Source organism: Lipophrys pholis (assembly GCF_963383615.2).
Source record: "Lipophrys pholis genome assembly, chromosome: 2".
Classification (NCBI taxonomy): domain Eukaryota; kingdom Metazoa; phylum Chordata; class Actinopteri; order Blenniiformes; family Blenniidae; genus Lipophrys; species Lipophrys pholis.
Window position 1 is genome coordinate 15,753,780 of NC_137636.1, and position 18,637 is coordinate 15,772,416.

An 18,637-nucleotide genomic window follows, 5' to 3' on the forward strand; every position below is an offset into this window, starting at 1 on the left:
AGATAACATATTCTTTAACACTATACAACACGTTAAATCATTTGTGTATCTTCGTTTGTTGGTATGTAATGCTCTTTCCAAAACATGCATTATGCTGCATCCTTTTCCCCAAAAATTCAAATACAATTGAGATATTTTGGGAATTATTAAGGCTGCGCAGTGTTACAATAGTTAGGAATCTCGCCACACACCGGACTGGCCTCTTTTTGTGGCATTTGCATGTTCTTCATGTCTGTGCGTGGGTTTCATCTGGGTATACTCCAGTTTCCCCCCACAGTCCAAAAACACGCATGTGAGGATGATTGATGAATTGCCATTCCCTAGGTAAAAATGTGAGTGTGTGCGGTTGTCTTTCTCTTGCGTTTGCCCTGTGATGGACTGGATCCCTAAACAGGATAAAAACGGTATAGAAGACGGATAAATGGAATTATCAGCCACAAAGTTCCCTTCATTTTCTTCCCCACACTAGAAATGTGAATGCTTCATGGATGTGTCCAATAATGTTTTGAGGCATTAAATAGTACTGTGATTTTTTGTATAAAATTGTGATTTGGATGAAGATGAAATCACATTTTATGAGCTCTAAACGCATAACAAGAAAAAAACAAAACAATTGATAGACTTTATAACTATGAACAAAGAGTTAAAACACTGTGCCTCGTAGTCACTGCTTCACTCTTAGTCATGCTTTAGCTGCGATGACTCATCACAGATGTGTTCATTATACAATATGATAAATTGATAATAGTTGTTTCGCACATATGAAAGTCTACAGCACGAAAAAAACAAACTTCCTTCCTGTAATGATTGTTCTCCGCAGGCGGCTCGTTGTTTACAGCCAATCAGTGCTCGCCTCGAATTGCGCTCAGCCAATGGGGATCCAGGATGCTCTGCGCGTCAGTGGTTGTGACGCGTCAGGAGGAAGCGTCATCGAGCAATATAACAAAGTTTTAAGGTAAGTTTGTTTCGACTTTAACAAACTTTAACTTCGCGTCAGTTTTGCGAATTCGTGGGTTACACAATCATTCGGTATGTTTTAACCACTCTGTGCGCCCCGCAGCGGCGGGTTTGGCCGCACTGTGGCCGAGGTTTTTACGGCAGTTGTGTCTACTGTACGTGAGGCTGATTCTCCCAGTAAAAATCGTCCTCATTTATGTCTTCGTTCCCTCAGCAAAGGGCTCCGAGGTGTTACAACTGAAGGTTTCAGTGTCTGCTAATCTAATACCGCCATGGATTCTGTGTTCAAAACTACTCTTGGCGGCAGATCGCCAGCTAACTTGACCAGTTGTCTCCTAAGTTTACCTGTAACCTGCACGTCTGGGTCGCGTAGCAACCAAGTAGTCAGTTTAACTCCGTCCAAACTGCAACACAGCTTCAAAAACTATTTAAAATCACAATTTAACCTCACGCTGTGCTTCCTGGAACTTTAAAACAAACTACAAACAAACCAAGCACGAAGTTGAACTTTATCAGCATATCAGTGGAAAGTTTGTATTGATATCTTTTTTTATTGATCTATATGGCCCTCTTTACGCCTACAAATTTATTTTAAAAACATTTTTGGAGGGGGGGCAAAAAACAAGCAAAATAATCTGACTAGCAACATGTAAGAAATAAATCAAATAAGGCCAATCATTCGCTCATATGGGCAAGGCATCAGTTAGTCAGCATTTGCCTTAACGGCCTATTTTTGGACTGTGGGATGAAACCAGAATACCTGGAGAAAACGCGTGTGTGTGCACAGGAGAACATGCAAGCTTGACACAGAACGACCTCCAACCACATTCTAACAGGGAATATTCTTACTATGAGATGAGAGTGCTAACCACTAACAGATGACAATGAGAACAAATGAGCTAAGAACAAACAATGCAATTTAGTAAAGTGGATTAAAATTAAGATGAACAGGAATACTAACAAAACTTGAATTGACCTTGATAGTAAACAACTTTAGTTGTCAGTTTTGGAGCAATATCAAGGGTCCCATCTGAGGACCTGAGGCTGCATTCAGTCTCAAAAAGGGTAACCATTTCTGAAATTAGCCAGTGCAGAAGGCTGAGGAAGAAGTTATGTGATGTAAACTTTCAAAACCAGTAAAAACCCTGACTGGTACCTCCTGTGGAAGCTGGAGCTGGATATGTCAGGGAAATGTAATGGTAATTCATTACTTTACTAACCGATCAGTGCTTGATGAAGTGGGTTGGAATTGGCTGTGCCTACCATGTGTACTTGTGTAAATGTATTGCATTTAACACTCTCAGGCTTAAACGTTAGGTAAACTTATTGTAACTGAAAAGATTAGAATGTGCAGTGTGTTTGGAGATGACGCAGAAGCAAAAGTTGCTAAAATACTTTTGTGAATAATAAAATATAAAACATGTTTGAGAAAACATTCAACTCTGAGGTAGAGGCCCTTTAGTAGCTGAAGACCATTGTTGACTAAACGAAAGTTTTGGTTCATAGATCAGAAGCAACCTGAGCCAGTAAATAAGGTATAAACACCAGAATTACTTTGTGCCACTGCCAAGACACCCTTTACAACAGTTTATAAGGCTATAATTCCTGTATTAAAAGTCTGGGGCACCCATGCCTCTTTAATTTGATTATCCTGCCAACAGGAATATCTATAGATTATTTTATAGTAATTTTATTAGCCCTGATCACCATAATCAATTCCAGAGTGTTGTTGCTCAAGGCGAGTTATTGATAACCTGTCTGCCAAAATAATACTCCATTAAATGGCCTATTAATGATGTCAAAATACAGCTTCAGTAAATTATTCATTAATCTACATTCTATCTATCCATTCACCCATCCATCTTCTACTATCCTGCTTTATCCAAGTCTGAGGTGAAACTGGGATACAATGACAAAACACTCATGCACAGCTAGACCAAGCAAACTCCACACAGGAAGACCTGCATGGACTCCAACCAACAACATTTTTGCTGTGGGGCTTCAGTGCTTACTACGTGAAAAAGTACACCAGACAGAGCAATTTAATCTTTATGAGTCTTAGGAAAATAATTAAAGGCTATCATCTGGTAAAGTAATGTTTTCCAACTGTGTTTCTGAAGACCCTCTGTCGTCTTATCGCTCCACCTCACCTGATTCAGCAAAATCAAGCTGTGCAGAGCTCTGATAAAGCTACGTTCTGCTCAATCATTCATACATTAGTAGTAGTTATAGTGCCAGTGAGTTGCAGTTGGCCCTTGTGATGTACTGGTGACCTGTCCCGATTGTACCCATCGTCAGCTGAGACTCCAGATGAATGGACCAGAGAGACTCAGAGGAGTGCCACAGCAGAAGAAAATGAGAGCCAGAGAGATGCCTTTTCTCTGCACGAGTTCTCTTTTAGTTTTATGATTATGATAAAACAAATAAGTGTAGGGTACAATGGTGAATCATTTTTTCTAGCCCACATTTTTAGAAAACCATGTATTTTAAGTGTAACAGAGATTAAATCATATGTTAAGTTTTAGTGCAAAACATAATTTCAATAGTTACATGCTTCTAAACAGCATTACAAGTGTTAGGCTTGTTATTGCCCATAGACCTAAAAATATAATCTCATAGTATGGTGAAAACATGAGTTTAAGTCTGAAATAACAAACATACTTGACAAAAAGACCGACTTGTGAGAGATTTGTGAGATAAGAGGCAGTGATGCGTTTCAAGCTCCCACATCCTCCCAGACTTAGAAAACCCCTTACAGGGTTAACATGTTTTACTTGCACTGTCACAAAAAGCAAGTCCCTAGTTCACCAATACAAAGCTTATTTATTTTCCAGAATACTCTTGTTTGATCACTCTCTGCTAATTTGCAAGATTCTAATATTTTATATAGGGCTATAAATACAGTTTAATTGTTTGTTTGAATATGGCAATGAAGACAATTAGATCAAAGTTCATCGTCACTTAGAGGTTAACTTACTAACTGGTGGAGACCATGTTCATATGTGAATCTAATATTTTGTGACTACAGGCGAGCTGTCCAGGGAATACGAGAGATTGCCTTTTGGCAGCAAAAGATACATGATATATTTTAAGCTCTTGCTGATCACTTAATCCTCATACAGCTGGTGAACTAATCTCACACTATACTTCCAGAGGACCGGTAGATAGGATACCACATAATTACATACTGGCTAAGTTGTGGACGTTCCTGTAGACCCAGTAGCCTGGCGCACAGTGTATTAGTGATATATGAGGATATGCATATAATCCAGCTCAGATGATGCTCTTTCCACGCAGAGCGCTCCCCAACAGGGTGCACAGAGACAGCAGCAAGGCGCATAGAGCAGGTCTCAGTGGTTCATCGAGAGTACAGGAGTGAGGGGCTGCACTGGGGGAGGGGAGGATCCAGATTAAACATGTTTTTACATAATGAGGGTTTCAAAAGGAAGCTGAAGTTTAAAAAAAAATAAAAAGAGAGAAGGTGGAGTGATGCCACATCCATCCACTACTTTGATGAGAATGAATATATTCTGGTAGTCGCTGGTCCAGGCAGTTAGATTGAGAAAGGTTGTATGGTTTGTCAGATTGATTAAATGAGATTAGAAATGGCATATTTTGCCACAAATAAAAGATGCGTTATAAATAACACTGACCTGGAAATATCAGCTCAGGTGTGCAGCAAAGATTAACTGCTTTTCACCCCTGTGGCTCTGGGAGGTTTTCCTGCAGGTAATTTGGTATACATTTCTTCAATATCCTTTAACGAAAACAACAGTATGATGAAGTCATTTGGTTCCATTAGCCAACCGAAGCGCCATTCATTACAAATAAGAGGAAAGCAGCAAATTCTCACTTTCAACAGGCCAAGTCATCAAATTAACTTATTAGAAAACTGCTACCTATTATTTAGTCAAGGTTTTTTGGTTTTTTAACACTCTTTGTTTGTGTCCAGATAATGGCGGACAAAGTTGTGGATGGAGGGCTGTGGACGGGATGTGCGGTCATGTTTCTGCAGTCGCTCTGCCCTGATGTGAACCTGCTCTCCCTCTACAAAGACCAACAAGGAAAGTTCCTCATTTTCAAAGTCATCAAGCTGACACTCATAGGTGAACACCGTCATTGAAAAGAACTTAAATATGAAGAAACATAGAACATTTAAAAAAAATATATTTTTAAGAATGCAACTTTCTTTAATCATTATTTTCCTTGGTCAGATTCCGCAGGAGGTCTGGGTGGTTATGAGATCCTGAAGATCCATGATGCGGACCCTTTCCTCGGTGTGGAGGTGAAGTTCGTGGACGTGATGGTGTGTCAGCAGTTTCTGGAGAGCTACAGTTCTGGAGCCGTGCGTCAGTCTCTCTCCCAACACGCTTGCCGGCTTCTTGCTCTGTCTCAGGAGTTCACCTTGGAAACACAGCTGAAAGCCAGCACGCACATCCTGGATCACTGTCTGGAGAAGCTGGAGCTCTGCCTGCAGCACATCCACCTCTCACAGGTGTCCTTCATGTTTCTGCGTGCTCAGTGACGACGCTGAGATTAAATTTGCATATCATAATTTCTACTCATGTTGGACCTGATCACCTAGGCATGCTAAATGCTCCCGCAAATAGATTATGTTTTCAATTTGTGTGAGTGATCAATTAAGAATAATAAGTGATGAGTGATGACTTGCCAACTGAAGCATTGAAATGAAGATTTTGCATGGGTTAGACTGTTTTAACACAAGAACAATTCGTTAGTAACAGTATCGTTTCCGTGTTTGTTGGCTTGTGTTTTCCATCGGAGTGATTGGATGGAGCGTTGAGCCCTCACGAGCACTAAAGCAAATGTGACATCATGGATTTGAGCCGTTGTTAGCAAATAGTTGTGAAAAATAAAAATACAATATATTAGATGGTCTGTCACAAAGTCAAAGCTGAAGAAGAAGATCAACAGAATAGGTTCAGAAAAGATTACAAGATTTAAGAAAGGGTACAATACAGAAAATAGCTTATAATGAAGACTGCAAAATAAGCCAAGAGGGACCAGCTGAGGAAATATGTCTCACCATAACTGCAGCATCGCCGCTAAAGCCTGAGGGGATTTGTGCCTCCTTTTAAAAAGTTGAGAACAGATGCAATCATAAACCATGCAGACATTCTCAGACGTTGTGAATTGCATTGAGTATTATGAATTAAACAGAACAAACTCCTCCCAGTATTTTCAGTGATCTGAAACATGCCTGATATTGTGTGCATTGATCAGTGTATCCTACTTCCAAATGTCTTTGCATGCAATATCAAGTTTGTGCCCGTTTTTATTCGTGCAAACTTTTAGTACATCAGGCCCATTGGATTTAGACGCGTTTAGGAAAAAAAATCAGGTTGGTTGAATCTGCATTTTAAAAGCTGCTGTTTAAATGACGTTAACTCCCCACATGTACTGCCGTACATTTTTACCTGTTAATGTTTCGGATGAAACGAGCTTTCAATTTTTTTCACAACTCACTTAACAAAAAGTATTCATGCTCCTAATGTTCAGGCGTAAAGGCAAGCCAGTGTGTGAGTGATCTTCCTTAACCTTCACCTTGAACTTGTTGTTTATTTACGATGGGTGAAATGTGTTGTTTTGCTTCAGCCGGAGCGCCTGCGTGACGAGGAGATTGATCATCTGGAGCAGCAGCTGCAGGATAAGGCCCTCGGTCCTGCCCCACAGTTTCCCACCATCATTCAGGAAGAGTCTCCTGTCCCCAGCAACTGCTTCAAGTTTCAGAACAGAGTGTTTGGTGAGTCATCACAGCCACTCTCTCCTGTCGTGTGTCCTTGTTCCAGACATTTCGTCATAATAAAAATTGAGAAGATATTATAGCATCATTTTATTTTTTTATTAGATCAAAGAGTTGTTTCCTACTATCAGAATGTAGAGTTCAAAAAAGATTTTAGTTTTTTAGTTAAAAACTGTTTCATTGATACAGTTTGAATTCCAAGAGTTAAACTCCTTTTTCTGATGTTCATGCCATCTTCTTTGATGGGGACGCTCCATCGTACAAAAATGACCAAAATAAACCTGTTTATCTCTCGTTCACTACCTTCAACTTTGTTGAGTGATTGACTGCTGGCTGCTCTCTGGAGAAGGATTAATGCCAACAGATAATGTGTTGCTTATAGGTTGCACATTCACATCATAGTGCATCACCCACAATTGAAATAACAAAAACGGCATCAGATGGGATGACTTTCCTTAAAGGGACACCATGCCATGGAACAAAACAATGCTGCCCAGCAACCGAGGCAAAATACTGCAGTGCACATTAACTTTTATCTCCTGGGGTTTGTTAATTAATGTTGCTTGTTGTTATAGATTCAATGGAAAGTGAGTCGCTTTCATTTTCAAACAGCATACAGCAGAGGAAAGACCTGGCAGTTTTGTGTATTGAAATCCCCGCACAGTATTTGATCACGCAAATGTACGACCATAGATCTGCGTTAATCACTATTTTCACATTAACAATGAATCCGTCAGTGTAAGGGAGTGAGCAAATAGTGAGAGCTTTGAGTTCATTTTCTCTGAGCTTCACAGGCTTATTTGGCATCTGTGAGGCCCCAGTTTTATGTGTTGTGTCACAACTTACACAGTGTAGTGTCAGGATCACTGAGGACCTTTTTGGAATTTGTGGTGTATGTGGTGGAATATGTCACACCTGTTTGACGCCTTCTTGTAAATATTGAGAAATGAGGATTGGAGCAACTAAGTTAACATGAAGAGCTACGTGAATGGCTGTGAATTAAGCTCATTGCTTACATGTAATAAGTCTATCTGGAAATGTATTTATTCCTACAATATAAGAATAATTGCTATTTTTCTTGGGTTCAGTGTGGTATTTTGACTGTTTTCTTGGCTTTACTATTTTTGAAAATTATTTAGAGGACTGCAAAGAAGGCGGTGACCCCATGCGGTCCACAGGCCCCTATTGAACATGTTTGCTTTACTGCTTGAAATTCAAAGTAATGATTTTTATAAATTACTATTCTAAAAAAAAAAGTTTTTCAATAATTGCAAACAATAATTAAAGTTCTGTCTGTGGAGTGGCTGCAGTTTGATTTACGGATTGTTATCATCGGGTCGGCTTAAAGCAGGGTAAAGATCGGTTGGCTTCGGAGCATGGTGGGGAAATGTTTACGTTACTTTCACAGCATTGTTGATCAGGCAGCTAAAACCTTCGATGCACCTATGAAATATGCCTCATTGATGATATGTAAGGACATCTGTCCAGATGCTAAAAGAAACTCAAATTCAGGATGTAACCTGTGATGCACTGGTGCCCAGTTCAATGCTTTCGCCTATCTAACTAAGGTTATCTGTTTACAGAAACAACTAATAAAAATACTAAACAGAAAGTGAAAGTAAACTTTAATGCCACTACAGTAGGATTTTAACATGATCACGAAATTTTTTATTTTTTTTCATTAATTTAGTGTTAGATTTAAAATATTTGACTTGTGGAAATATTACTCAGTGATAGTACAACAGTATGTTTTATTCTCCCACTGAAAATGTTTTGACCTGGTCAAGGTGGTTACAGTTCATTTTGGATAAAAAGTTAGAAAACCACTGCATCAGAAAAAAATCTTTTTCAGGCGGCAGCTGCAATTGATAACATCAACAATGTAACATCAGTTAGGAAAATGTCTTGTTGGTGTCCTTTAAGGTTACAGTGGCAGGGGATTATGGAAAATGTTTATTGTTTACATATATATCATCTTATAAAACATAGTTATATAATCACAATTAAGTACCATTTATATTAATATTTTCATCCTTTATCCTGTGGCTTGACAGAGGATCGAATGTTGACAGCGGCAGATGTTCAGAGCTTTTCCAATGGAGTGGGCCGTCAGTGGAAGTCTGTGGGGAGGGCCCTGGGGAAGAGCTGCCGCGCCCTGAAGAGCCCCGCCATAGACAACCTGTCCTACGAGTACGAGAGAGAAGGGCTGTATGAGCAAGCCTATCAGCTGCTCAGCCGCTTCGTCCAGGCCGAGGGGAGGGCGGCCAAGCTGAGCCGACTGGTTAAAGCACTAGAGGACTGCAAACTCACCAGCCTGGCTGAAGGCATTCTGGACATGCAGCCGCAGGAGTAACTGTGTGTGCAAGTCGTAAAAACCGACGAGGACAGGTCCAGGGGTGACTCTGTGCTGCGTGCCTCATGTTCAAAATCATTCTCCATTGTGTGTGTTTATGTGTGAGTGTGTGTTTATGTGTGTGCATGTTTCAGACCGATTGTGTGAACACATGCTGCCATCTGTGAAAACTGATTTATATCTTGATTTGTTGATCAATTATTAGTATTATGTTTTCATTTAGAGGAAATGATCTGTTGTCACTGTTAAGAACAAATGCTGTCATGTGTTGGATGCACTGTTAAACTCATTTCATCATGTACCTTTTCATATTTCTGCTCTATAAGTCCATTTACAGATGGAACCTGTTGAGTCCTGATTCCAATGAGTGCACAATTGAAGGTTATGGATTGTTTTTTTTTCTACAAAATGGGTGCCTACAAATTAAATGGTTGTTTCAAAAAAAAAAGGCTCAATGTTTGTGTTTGATGCATTAGTGTAATTAAAACTGAAAACATTATTTGGTCAAAATTCCCTCAGGTATAATTTAGTGTTAATCCCCCTTCCCTCCCTTCACTGCTGCCACTCACACACGTGCACAAGCTCGTTTGAACGAACGGCTGATTACTGATGCGGCTGCTGAAAATGTGTGAGTGTGGCTCCTGGAGTCACGTTGTGGGAGATTCAGGGCCAAGAGGTGTGTGTGTGAAGGTTTTATCTCGGCCCAGGCCGTCAAAGAGCAGATTCGCTGATGGATGGAGGCGCCACAGTTTGAGCTAAGCGGCTGGTTTCATTCAGGGTCTGCTGGAAAAGCCCAACCCCCCCCCGACCCTCTTTACTCCACTTGACCATCCATCCAGATGTGATGTGTGGATTAGAAGCTTTTATCAAACATAAAGACATACTGCTGTATGGTATGGCTCAACCCCCCCCCAACATATTCTTATAAGTTATGATGAACACACATCTCAGACCGCTGATTGAAAGGAAGTCATGCCCCCCTCATTACTTTATTATATAAACCTATACAGTAACAACTAAATTGATTTTCTAGAACATACCAACAATATATGACACACAAAATCTTAAACCTGCAGATATACAAAGAGATTATATACACGTGTTTACTTATACACAATCCTGTAGGTTCTGCATGATTTCTTTACTACACCTGATTTTAAGATTTACAAGCAACACCTGTTGTCATTTCATAACATACGAAGCAGATTAATGCAGACTGGTTGTAGTGTTTAGTATTCTCCCCTTATAGTAACAATGGGAGTTTTCATATACAGAGGTTCATTCCCAAACAGCTATTGAGATGGACCTGTAGAAAATGAATGTATGGATGGTACCAATTATACCACAAAGATCATCACCAACAATCATGTAGGCCTATCAGTAAATGTACCAACAATATATGATAAGTAGTTATCAAGAGGTTTTAAATACTGGTGACATCCAGTACTGTTCTGAAAGCAGGACGAGAGATTTTGTTTTGCTTCATTTCACCTAGTGTATTTTAACCATTTCATGTAACAATTTGTGAATATTGTCTTTACTTTCCGTTATGCCTTTTGTGTTTAGTATTTAATACATTTATTAATTAGCTGATTCTACATATACAATATATGGTACGGAATGATACCTCCTTGCTGAAAGATAGCTTGAAATGATTAACAGTTTAAAACAAGAATTGAGTTTTTCTTTTACTTTATACTTTTTCCTTGGTTTTAAAAGCCCCTATTAATCTTTTCCTACTATCTTACAGTACCCATCTCCACATTCTCCATGATATGTATGAGTCCTCTCGTCTTTCTATTTTCATGCTGCTTCAACTCAAACACATCCATCTTCACAGGGTGCTGGAGATCGTCCAAGTTGACAATGGATGAGTGAAGATCCTCAGGTCAATCACAGCTAAGAAAAACAATGTACACACAGATGTGCACCCAGATACACAAATTTCTGAAACATGCAAACTATACCCAGTGAAGCCTGCCTCTGACTGGAACTCATCGCACCTCTCATTCAATATATCCAGTAATTCTCCATTTCATCCAACAGAGCTCTCTAATCAGAAGAAAAAGAAATAAGTGGAGGGTAAAAACCATTGCAAGGTAATCTCCTGATACTTTTTGAAAGCAGGACATTGAGCTGTGAAGTTATATGCGTTTTTTTTTTTTTAAATACAGCTACAGAAATCTTCTTCAGTATAATGTAAAGTAAGGATTTTGAGGAAACTGAATATTGTAATTGTGTGTGTGTGTGTGTGTGCGTGTGTGTGCGTTTAAGGGCCGCACCACGACGTCGCTGACATGATTAAACGTCATGCACGCTCCGGGAGAGACAAAAAAAGACGGTGACGGTGTTTTAGGGCGTTTTAATGTTCCGCCAAGCAAAGCAGCGGCTGCACCGCGTCCACCGACACCACGAGACACACCGGGGCGACATTCGCCCTTTAAACGGCTCCTTTTCGTTTGAAATAATCTTTCATCGGACGTGATTAGAGCCCGGCTGCTCTGACGTAAGCCAGATTGTCTGCGTTATAGGTGAGTCTGCGCGCAGTCGGCCCTCCTCTTCCTCACGTATCATCATCATCCTCCTCCTCATCAGCGCCGCCCTGTAGAGAGAGAGAGAGAAAGAGAGAGAAAGAGAGAAAGAGAGAGAGCCCCCTCCCCACCTAACAACAACCCCAACCCCGCAGGCTCCAGCACATCGACCCCACCCCCCAACCCCCTCTGAGAGAGAGAGGGGACGAAGCGAGAGCCGCTCAGTCACGGAGAGAAACGACCGTTTCGGGATCCCGGCTCTTGTTTTTGCCCTCAATCCGGGCCTAATGCTGTAGGAGACCGCGCAGGAGGAGAGCGCGAGCGAGCGAGAGACAACGCACTGACCGAGAGTCGGCTCGGCGAGGGACAGGGCGGACCGGGGAGACGACGGGATTGCTCATTCGCCTGGAAACATGGGATGTACGCTGAGCGCCGAGGAGCGCGCCGCTCTGGACCGGAGCAAGGCCATCGAGAAAAATCTGAAGGAGGACGGGGTGGTGGCCGCCAAGGACGTGAAGCTGCTGCTGCTCGGTAAGAGAGGCGGCGGCCCCGGCCCCGGCCCCGGCCGCGGCCGCGGGGCGGTGCGCTGCGCTGCGCTGTGGTGGGACTGCTGCATGGGGCGGAGGTGCTCTCCGTGGTACTGAATTCCCTCACCCGGCTCTCACTCTGCCCTCCGTTCTTTTCAGGCGGCGGGGAGTCCGGCAAGAGCACCATCGTCAAGCAGATGAAGTAAGTTGCTCGTTTTTCTGCTCGTTTCGCCCCTCTGCCGCACGGCCGGAGTGAAAGGCCCGAGATTGCGCCTTCCCCTGTCTGTACTAACGGCAGGCTGAGCCGCCATGTTTCGAGAGGCCGTAGCCCGGAGGAGTGCCGGTGACTCGAGCACCTCCTGCAGACCGACAGGGGGGCTGCGGAGGCCGCGGCGCTCCGTCCCAGGGCGCTGTTCACTGCCTGGGTGCTGAAATCTAGTTACCGAGGGTTTTACTGGACCTCAGGGAATGTGCGGCTGGGGATGTGTGGGTGTTGTTCCTCCGTGTGTGTGTGTGTGTGTGTGTGTGTGTGTGTGTGTGTGTGTGTGTGTGTGTGTGTGTGTGTGTGTGTGTGTGTGTGTGTGTGTGTGTGTGTGTGTGTGTGTGTGTGAATTACAGTGAGGTCACTACAGCTCCATTAGTGAATACCTCTGCTTTTAATCTTAATGGCTTTAAGTGCCCGATATCGCCGGGAGTACTTTGCCTATAAAGCGGATTTACGCAGAAATATGGCTTCTAAAACCGCATCTAAACCTTCCCACTGTCTAAGCTAAATCACCCTTTTGATGTTTTAAATGTCTGTTGTTGCTTCATCTAAACCTCTTAGTTAAGTTTCTGGATGTTTCAGGACAGAAAAGGCTTGGTCCTTTTGTATGTTTGGCCCTGGGAAGCATCTTCTCTCCCGCAGCTCACACTGTGAATCTCTCCGTGTCTCCTTCCTGCACTGCACTGAGTGCTGCTGCTACTGCTGCACCCTCCCACCATGCACTGCTTCCTTCCTCCTCTTCCCTTCACCTCATTACCCTCCCTGTTGTCTCTGATTGCCCATAACTCACTGCTCTGCCCTGAACTCAGGACTCTGGGACCAAATAGTGTTTACCAACACGTTGAGGGCTTGCCTTAGCCCCAGTAAGCAGCAGATGGATGGGTTTTTACTTAACACTGGCGGCCATAAAGTTTAGGTGTTGGAGGGTGGATGTTGGATGCTCCTCTATGATGTATCTCCTCCTCCTCCTCCTCCTCTTCATCATCAACACAAACTGTGCAGGTCACTCGGACCTAGAAGTATATGATTGTAACAGCAGTGTTAAAGCTCTGGGTGGTTAGGGAACATGACTAATGAGGATGTGGCAGCTAAAACGATGCTGAAAGCTTGTAGGGCGAGGTCGATATGTGAAACTTCATCTATAGGTGATGTAGCACTCACCGTGTCTGTCAGTTGCAGCTGTAGAAATGTCACTGATGTCTATTTTTATACATATTCATTGTCAGGCTCTGATAGGTCACTTTAACCAACATATACTATATACATGCAGATATTTTAAACCAAAGCCCATAAATCCATCACTTTCTTAAATATTGTGATTATCTAGGTCATTTCAAAGCAAAAAAAAACCTCTTTATTTCTGACTGAATGCACCACAGGCCCTCCAGAATAATGTGCAGTTCATTTGATACCATTATTATTTAAAGACTCAGAAGTACCTTTCATCATTTGGTTTGTGGAGCTTAATTCATCATCGCAAATCACAGGCTCATTGCCAAAACTGAATAAACTGAATAAAAAACTAAATCTTATGGATTTGGATTTAAAACAATAATTATAACTTTTGTTATTTTAAAATGCTGGTTAAAGAACTGGCTGATCAACAGTAAGATATGTTGATGATTGATTAGTCTTTTCTTTTACCTTTACTTGTTTTGCGTGACAGTTGATTTGGATTGACATTTGAATGAAATTCAGTACAATTATTTTGTAGTCAAAAGCTGCAAACATGAACATAAGATGCAATTTTGAATGATTTTTTCCCCGTCTTCATTGTGGTTAAACATTTTCCTCCATAAAACTGTTAATTTCTATGATGGATGTCGAGGATTCAGGCCTGATCCAGGTAGTTGATCTCTGCTCTCACACATTTCATAATGCGCACTAATGCAATGAATATGTTGCCGCCACAATCCTTTTATCTATTTTTCCCATCAAGTAAATCGGTGGCCAGTCCGAGGCGGGATGGTGAGATGCTGTGTTAAAACTTAAAAACCTGGATGTGGAGTTCAGTTTGAGGACCTGGCTTTTGTTTGGTGGATCCAGTCAAAGTGAAGGAGTGCTGGCGGATAATTTAATGCTGGCCAGATTATCAGGAGTTTAACTATGGCGAGTCCTGTGTGGTGTGATTGATTTGTGCTCTGACTAATATCACTTCATTTCCCATTATGAATTATAAATGCTTTAAATATCACATTACTGCCCAATTACAGATGGCAGACTGAGATGTGATCAATTCCTGGCCCTGTTACACCCAGCACACTTTGAAGAGGGGGTTTGAGGGAGAAATGGTGGGAGCGAGATAAGATGTGTATGTTTGGTTTGATACCAAGTCATATTACCCAGTGTCCCAAAGCGACACAGCTCTGCAGGAGCAAGTGGTGCTTTTATTGGGGAAAGGCCATTGTTCGTGTCTGCAGGAAAATATGGACGAGTGTGACTGTTTCTGCTCGCTCCAAGCTTGTTTCTCTGCACTAATATCTCTGTATGCATGCAGGATTATCCATGAAGATGGTTTTTCTGGGGATGATGTGAAGCAGTATAAGCCTGTGGTCTACAGCAACACCATCCAGAGCTTGGCGGCCATTCTCCGAGCCATGGACTCACTGGGCATCGAGTTTGGTGACAAGGACCGAAAAGTGAGTCTTAACCCTCCACGCGTTCCCCTGGTAATGTTCACTGGGGGTTTTCTTTGTATGACCTTGAACTCGGGGGTTGAAAAGTGACAAGAACAAGTGCAGCCTGGCTTTCCCACATAGCTTTAAATCTCAGCATTGTTTGTATCACTGCTGTCATTACTCTCTGACATTTCTAGTAAATCTTGAAAAGACTTTACTCTGTAGTTAGTTGGTAGTAGCAGTCTTCAGGAAATCAAGATGATAAACTCCTCCTCCTGAACTGTGTGGTAATGTGTCTGTCCAGGCCGACGCTAAGCTGGTTTGCGATGTGGTCAGTCGTATGGAGGACACAGAGCCGTACTCTGCAGAGCTGCTCACTGCGATGAAGCGTGTATGGGCTGATGCTGGGACTCAGGAGTGCTTCAACCGTGCAAGGGAATACCAGCTTAACGACTCTGCTCAATAGTGAGTAAAACTAAAGGACGACGAGAAACTTCACCTGAAAACACAACGCAACACAACGTTCCTCTCTCTTGTGGTCATCAGCTACCTGGACAGTCTAGACCGGATCGGGGCAGGAGACTACCAGCCCACAGAGCAGGACATCCTGAGAACCCGAGTGAAGACCACCGGCATTGTCGAAACCCACTTCACCTTCAAAAACCTCCATTTCAGGTACCAACTCGCTGATGACTCGGCTTTTAATTTAGTACGGCAAGTCCGAGTCTGAACTGACGTCTTGGCTGCTTTTCCAGGCTGTTTGACGTGGGAGGTCAGAGGTCAGAGAGGAAGAAATGGATCCACTGCTTTGAAGATGTGACAGCCATAATCTTCTGTGTTGCTCTGAGCGGATACGACCAGGTGCTCCATGAAGATGAAACAACTGTAAGTGTGTCTTTTTTAATCCCTCGGTGTGGCTCGACCGTCACTCTTATCTAACAGAGGCGAGACAAACGCCTAAGAAATCAACCAACTGAAAACCAGTGTGCAGAGCACGATATAGACGAGCCTATGTGCCGGGTGTGTTTGGACACATTTCTTAGGAATTGTTTGAGGGTTTTACATAACAGACAGTATTGTTAGGTTATTTGTAGAGCCAAATATGTTTAAACTGGCTAAAATATTAATATTATATCGTAATGTTTGCCTGTGATGGTCCTGCTCACAGTCAACTGGAATCCATGGTGCAGAAGTTGGATGGATCATATTATTGTGATATGATACAGAAATAAGGACAGATTTTCCACTGTGGGGAAACTTGCATTGTTACAGCAGCAATGAGAACATAGAGCCATAAATGAGGAAAAGTGAAAAATAAAAAGACATATGACATGTTTAAAAAAGGATTTTTTTTTTTTTAGTTGTAAAGACACCATCTTAGGAAAAGGAATTTTTTTCTTAAAATACTACCTTAATCTAGCTGCTCCATAATAATTTCATCCATGATTATCTGATTCACAATCAGAAATCTTATTACGTGTCACTTATATATCATCACTGCTGTATTACCAGAGCTGTTTCATTTTTTTTTCTCAGTCACCAGCCAATAATAAAGAAGAGTTGTATAGTCTCTATTTGGTCAAATCAGGAACAAAGCTACATTAGAAAATTATCATCAATATATATCATATCTCCAATCATTAATTGTACGTTGGCCAGCTGCCTGGGGCTCAGTTACCAGGAAAAATTGACTTCTTGTGAATTCTTTATTTGTTCTATTCAGTAAATCTACTCTTTGGAAAACTGTCTTGACAAATGTTTCAAAATATATTTACCACACTGGCTGTTTTTGGCAAAGCGATATAAAGAGCCTTTTTTTTTTCTTCTTCAAACTCCACTGACATCTTCATTGTTTGTCCTTCAGAACCGCATGCATGAGTCGCTCATGCTTTTCGACTCCATCTGCAACAACAAATTCTTCATTGACACCTCCATCATCCTCTTCCTCAACAAGAAGGATCTGTTTGCAGAAAAAATCAAGAAGTCCCCGCTGACGATCTGCTTTCCAGAATACACAGGTGAGTATCCCCGCCGTCATTCCGCATAGTCCAAAACAAGGTGAGTATTTGAAATTTGACCCGTCACACTCTTTTCTCCTCTCTCTCTTTCTGTCTGCAGGTGCTAACACTTACGATAATGCGACTGCATATATTCAGGTTCAGTTTGAGAGTAAGAACCGTTCTCCCAACAAGGAGATCTACTGTCACCTGACCTGTGCCACAGACACAGGGAACATCCAGGTAGTGTTTGATGCCGTCACTGACATCATTATCGCAAACAACCTTAGAGGGTGTGGCTTATACTGAGGCCTGGCCAAGCACAGAGGTTGTCATGGAGCGTATGAGGTGTTAATAATGATAATTTTGATGATACTTAAACACATAAATATGTAATTCTACACGTCCAAATGGACCCAAAGAGCTGCCGTCAGACACCACACTGGATTATTGCCATGATTTGTTCCCTCCCTTTTCTTCTTTTGATTTCAGTATACAACCCCAGTTTTGTCTTTAAAAAAAAAAAAATGTGTTTTTGAGCTGAATGTTTCATATTTTGTTGATGACTGTGTAAACAGCTTGGGGAGTTCAGGAAAGCAGCAGCACCAGGGGTTTATTTGAGCGGGCTCTGTTTAAAAAAAGAAAGAAAAGAAAGCCGAGAAATGTAATGCAAGGAGCGTGCAATCTTACCCTCCAAACACAATGTGGAATATTGTCTCGTTCTTTGTGGCATTTCCGCCTCGAGGCGTTCTCCATCTACTCTGAATATAGCCTCTGGTGTTCAGTCTGAAGAGCTGCTGTGTGTGTGTGAAGGTGGAGATGATGATGATGGTGGGGAGGTGCTGTACTCGTGGCTGAGGTTTATGGATAGAAAGAAGGAGGCTATTTTAACTTTCCTTCAAAGCCACACATGACCGAGTAGCCTGCAGGTCTTTTCCACTCTTAGTTTCCTCTTTTATTAAAAGAGAGGACTCTTCTGTGCAGGGTGGTGCCCATCGCCATGAGGAAATACCTATCAGCCAATGATATCTCAAAAAAAAAGAAAGAAAAAAAAGAAAAAAAAGAAAGAAGAAAAAACTCATATCGGTGCCAACCATCTGAAAACAACATAGGGGAAAATAGGATCCTAGCTCATATTGTCAACTACATTATTTAAGTGGAAGATTTATAATTTTCTTATCATCGAATGATTAATTTATTTAAGCCTCATGCCCGACATGCCTCCTCCTACCTCCTGAAATCCCGTGCCACATTATTTATTTCCTGTCATGAGAAATTGGGGTGCACTGATATCTGTCTGCGGTTCAGAGGGTAGAAACAAGAAGCCCTCCAATGACATCTTGTTCTCCGTGTGGTGCTCGACCCTTTGATGTGAATCTGTGTAGAAATAGAGAGACTGCACGAGGAGAACAATATCATTTGAGGCAGCCTCTGTCTGAGGAGTCAAGGTTTATTTATTTATATTTTATTATTATTATTTTTTATTTAAAACCCTTTTCTCTTCTGATCAGTGAACAGGGAACCGTTTCCCCCTTCCTCTCCTCCTCATCTTCCTCTGTTTGTCTGTCACATTTCTCTTTGCAGAGAAAAAAAAGTACAGCTCTCCATTCTCACCTGTGCACCCA

At 41.8% G+C, this 18,637-nt stretch overlaps 2 protein-coding genes across 4 annotated transcripts; both read left to right on the top strand.

Moving 5' to 3' along the window:
* The first annotated feature begins 820 nt into the window (after positions 1-820).
* tradd (tnfrsf1a-associated via death domain) lies at positions 821-9,502 on the top strand. Of its 2 annotated transcripts, XM_080458805.1 has the most exons (6): positions 893-955; positions 4,910-5,063; positions 5,172-5,263; positions 5,354-5,452; positions 6,574-6,721; positions 8,776-9,502. In XM_080458805.1, exons 2-6 carry the CDS (start codon positions 4,913-4,915, stop codon positions 9,072-9,074), a joined length of 789 nt encoding a protein of 262 aa, XP_080314931.1. In that variant the 5' UTR covers positions 893-955; positions 4,910-4,912; the 3' UTR covers positions 9,075-9,502. The 2 variants fall into 2 exon arrangements, with proteins under 2 accessions (XP_080314930.1, XP_080314931.1); XM_080458804.1 differs by having other exon boundaries at positions 821-955; positions 5,172-5,452.
* Positions 9,503-11,352: 1,850 nt separating this feature from the next.
* gnao1b (guanine nucleotide binding protein (G protein), alpha activating activity polypeptide O, b) lies at positions 11,353-18,112 on the top strand. 2 transcript variants are annotated; one of them, XM_080458144.1, is made up of 9 exons: positions 11,353-11,605; positions 11,761-12,136; positions 12,292-12,334; positions 14,895-15,036; positions 15,320-15,480; positions 15,562-15,690; positions 15,771-15,900; positions 16,880-17,033; positions 17,134-18,112. In XM_080458144.1, exons 2-9 carry the CDS (start codon positions 12,019-12,021, stop codon positions 17,319-17,321), a joined length of 1,065 nt encoding a protein of 354 aa, XP_080314270.1. In that variant the 5' UTR covers positions 11,353-11,605; positions 11,761-12,018; the 3' UTR covers positions 17,322-18,112. The 2 variants fall into 2 exon arrangements, with proteins under 2 accessions (XP_080314270.1, XP_080314269.1); XM_080458143.1 differs by having other exon boundaries at positions 11,369-12,136.
* The last annotated feature ends 525 nt before the right edge of the window (positions 18,113-18,637 follow it).

Coding starts and splice junctions, on each gene's coding strand:
- tradd (XM_080458804.1), top strand. CDS start 4,913: ATGGCGGACAAAGTTGTGGATGGAGGGCTGTGGACGGGATGTGCGGTC. Junction 5,453..6,573: donor AGCACATCCACCTCTCACAG/GTGTCCTTCATG, acceptor GTTTTGCTTCAG/CCGGAGCGCCTGCGTGACGA. Junction 6,722..8,775: donor GTTTCAGAACAGAGTGTTTG/GTGAGTCATCAC, acceptor GTGGCTTGACAG/AGGATCGAATGTTGACAGCG.
- gnao1b (XM_080458144.1), top strand. CDS start 12,019: ATGGGATGTACGCTGAGCGCCGAGGAGCGCGCCGCTCTGGACCGGAGC. Junction 12,137..12,291: donor CGTGAAGCTGCTGCTGCTCG/GTAAGAGAGGCG, acceptor CGTTCTTTTCAG/GCGGCGGGGAGTCCGGCAAG. Junction 12,335..14,894: donor ACCATCGTCAAGCAGATGAA/GTAAGTTGCTCG, acceptor GTATGCATGCAG/GATTATCCATGAAGATGGTT.